This window comes from Mus musculus, chromosome 5 (assembly GCF_000001635.26).
Source record: "Mus musculus strain C57BL/6J chromosome 5, GRCm38.p6 C57BL/6J".
Classification (NCBI taxonomy): domain Eukaryota; kingdom Metazoa; phylum Chordata; class Mammalia; order Rodentia; family Muridae; genus Mus; species Mus musculus.
In genome coordinates, this window is record NC_000071.6 from 36,746,738 (window position 1) to 36,749,000 (window position 2,263).

The window sequence follows — 2,263 nt, forward strand, 5'->3', positions numbered from 1 at the left end:
CACCATACAACACAGAAGGCCCATGAAAAGCAAAAGGAGATAATACTATCACATTTATTTACTGAGGGTTGTAACCCTGGCTCTCCTAGAACTCACTATGTAGACCAGTCTGGCCTCAAACTAAGAGATCCACCTGCCTTTGCCTTCTGTGTACTGGGATTAAAGGCGTGCACCACCATACCTGGCTAAGTCATCTATTTACTGATATATGGTCTTCTTAACTACCCAGGCTGACCTGGAGCTTACTCTACAGCCCAGGTTATCCTGCTACTCTGATCTTCCTGCCTCCGACTCCTGAGTGCTGGGATTGCAAATGTGTGCTATCACATCTGGTTCCATTACCGACTTTACCCTGACAGACAGCAAGAGACTCAGCTGAGTACTACCTGGGAGAACCAACTTAGGAAATAGTAGTTTGTTGGTAAGGGACCCGTGTGCCCCAAAGTGAAAGAACAAAACCCTTCTGCTCAACGAGACTCGGGGGAAGAACCGCAGAACTGTGAGAAGAGCAGCGAGGTTGGCTCTTCACACAAACCTTCCAAAGAAGGAAGTTGCCTTTTCTTACCCCACTACTAAAAACATGAACGACAGGCTCATTTCCAAACAAACTATGGTAAATAATCTCCAGAAGGAAATCTCTGCCAAAGAAATTTAACATTTTAATTGATGTGCTATAAATAGAACACTGACAACCATACATTAATATTCTTGCTTTGATAAACTAAGCTTCCAGTCAAACTGTCAAATACAACTTCAGGACTCCCTGCAACAAAACGCCCAGTTTGCTATCTTAAGAAACTGTCTTCTTTCCTTTGGCTTACAGTCTACACCATAGAAAATTGAATATAATACAAAACAATTTACTATCTATCCCAGAAGGCTACAGAAAACTGAACCACTGTTAGGATTTAATAATACAGCTTTAATTTCTTGGGCACTTTTGATCATATAAATATATAAATCTTAACAAGGAAACACTGTTCACTGTAATAAAGGCCATAAAAATAACAGCTCTGCCGTATTGCACCGATAAATTAATTCAGTTGGCTTCCCCAGGTCCCCACCAAAGAGCTTTCGAATCCGAACTGGAAGACATAGAGACCTACACTCTTGGCATCGAATACTGACGATGTCAAGTCGTTTGCAGAAAATAAACTTTAACCTTTCACATCCCGGCATCACATACGCCAGTTCACAGGATTTCTTAACACTTGGGACAAGAGTCTCGCTGGAGTCCTCATGCGGTGGAGGCGCACACGCTCAGAGCTGCGGTCTGTCACCGCAGCCAGGGAAGTGGTCCTCGGTCCGAAACAGGACTGGCGGCTCGTACGCCGCGCGCTGGGGCCCGCTGGGCGCCGACCTGAAGAGAGCGGGGACGCTGATGGTATGCAGCAGCCTCCGGAAGGCCCGCGGGAAGGTCCCCAGCTCGGCTTCGGCCTTGGCGACCTGCTCCTCCATCCTGGCCACGCTGCTCCCGATCATCCGCACGAAGGCCTCCAGCTTGTCGATCCGGCCGTAGATGCGCCTCATCTCGGCCGCCTTAGCGTGGATCCGGGGCACGCCCTCGCCCACCACATGCGACGAGTCCCCGCGGATCATGTCCAGCATGCCCACGAACTCGTCCACCTTGGCCAGCAGCTCCTCCAGGCTGGCGTCCAGCGCCTCCACCTCTGGCCTCGGTCCCGCGCTGGGCAGCAGGCTGGAGGCGTAGCCCGAGGCGGCGCGGCGCAGCAGCGGCAGGTCGCGGCCCGGCGCGTCCTCGGGGCCGTCATCGTCCCACGGCCCGGACGCGCTGCTGTGGCTCTGCGAGACGTGGCCGCTGTCCCCGCTCCACGCGGCGCCCAACGGCTCGGCCTCCTCGGTAGAGACCTCTCGAGACAGGGTTCCGACGGCGGGTCCTTCCTCCATGGCCCGCTCGGCCGCTTCCGGTGCTGAGCGATTGCGTTACGGTCTGAGATGCCTGCTTCCGGCGCCTCCTAAAGACGTCACGCCCCTAACAAGTAGCCAAGCCTACTATCCACATGCCCAGAGAGCCCGCAGTGCTTCTGGCTGGCTTGTCGGTGCGTTCGTAGTGTGTGCCAGCAGAGTTTGCACAAGTTAGTAATCCAAAGAGGGTGACAGACGATTAGAGGATAGATAGAAAGATGGGTAGATGGCAGATAGATAATAGATGACAAATAGATTAGACCAGTGGCACAGGCCTTTGGTAGCAACACTCAGGAGTCAGAGGCAGACAAATCTCTTAAATTCAAGGCCAGCCTGG

The 2,263-nt window shown here is 52.3% G+C and overlaps 1 protein-coding gene across 1 annotated transcript; it reads right to left on the reverse strand.

Annotated features, from left to right (window-relative positions):
* Window positions 1-636: 636 nt before the first annotated feature.
* Window positions 637-1,942, reverse strand: Bloc1s4 (biogenesis of lysosomal organelles complex-1, subunit 4, cappuccino). Its single transcript, NM_133724.3, has one exon. It carries the CDS (start codon window positions 1,906-1,908, stop codon window positions 1,261-1,263), a length of 648 nt encoding a protein of 215 aa, NP_598485.1. The 5' UTR covers window positions 1,909-1,942; the 3' UTR covers window positions 637-1,260.
* Window positions 1,943-2,263: the final 321 nt, after the last annotated feature.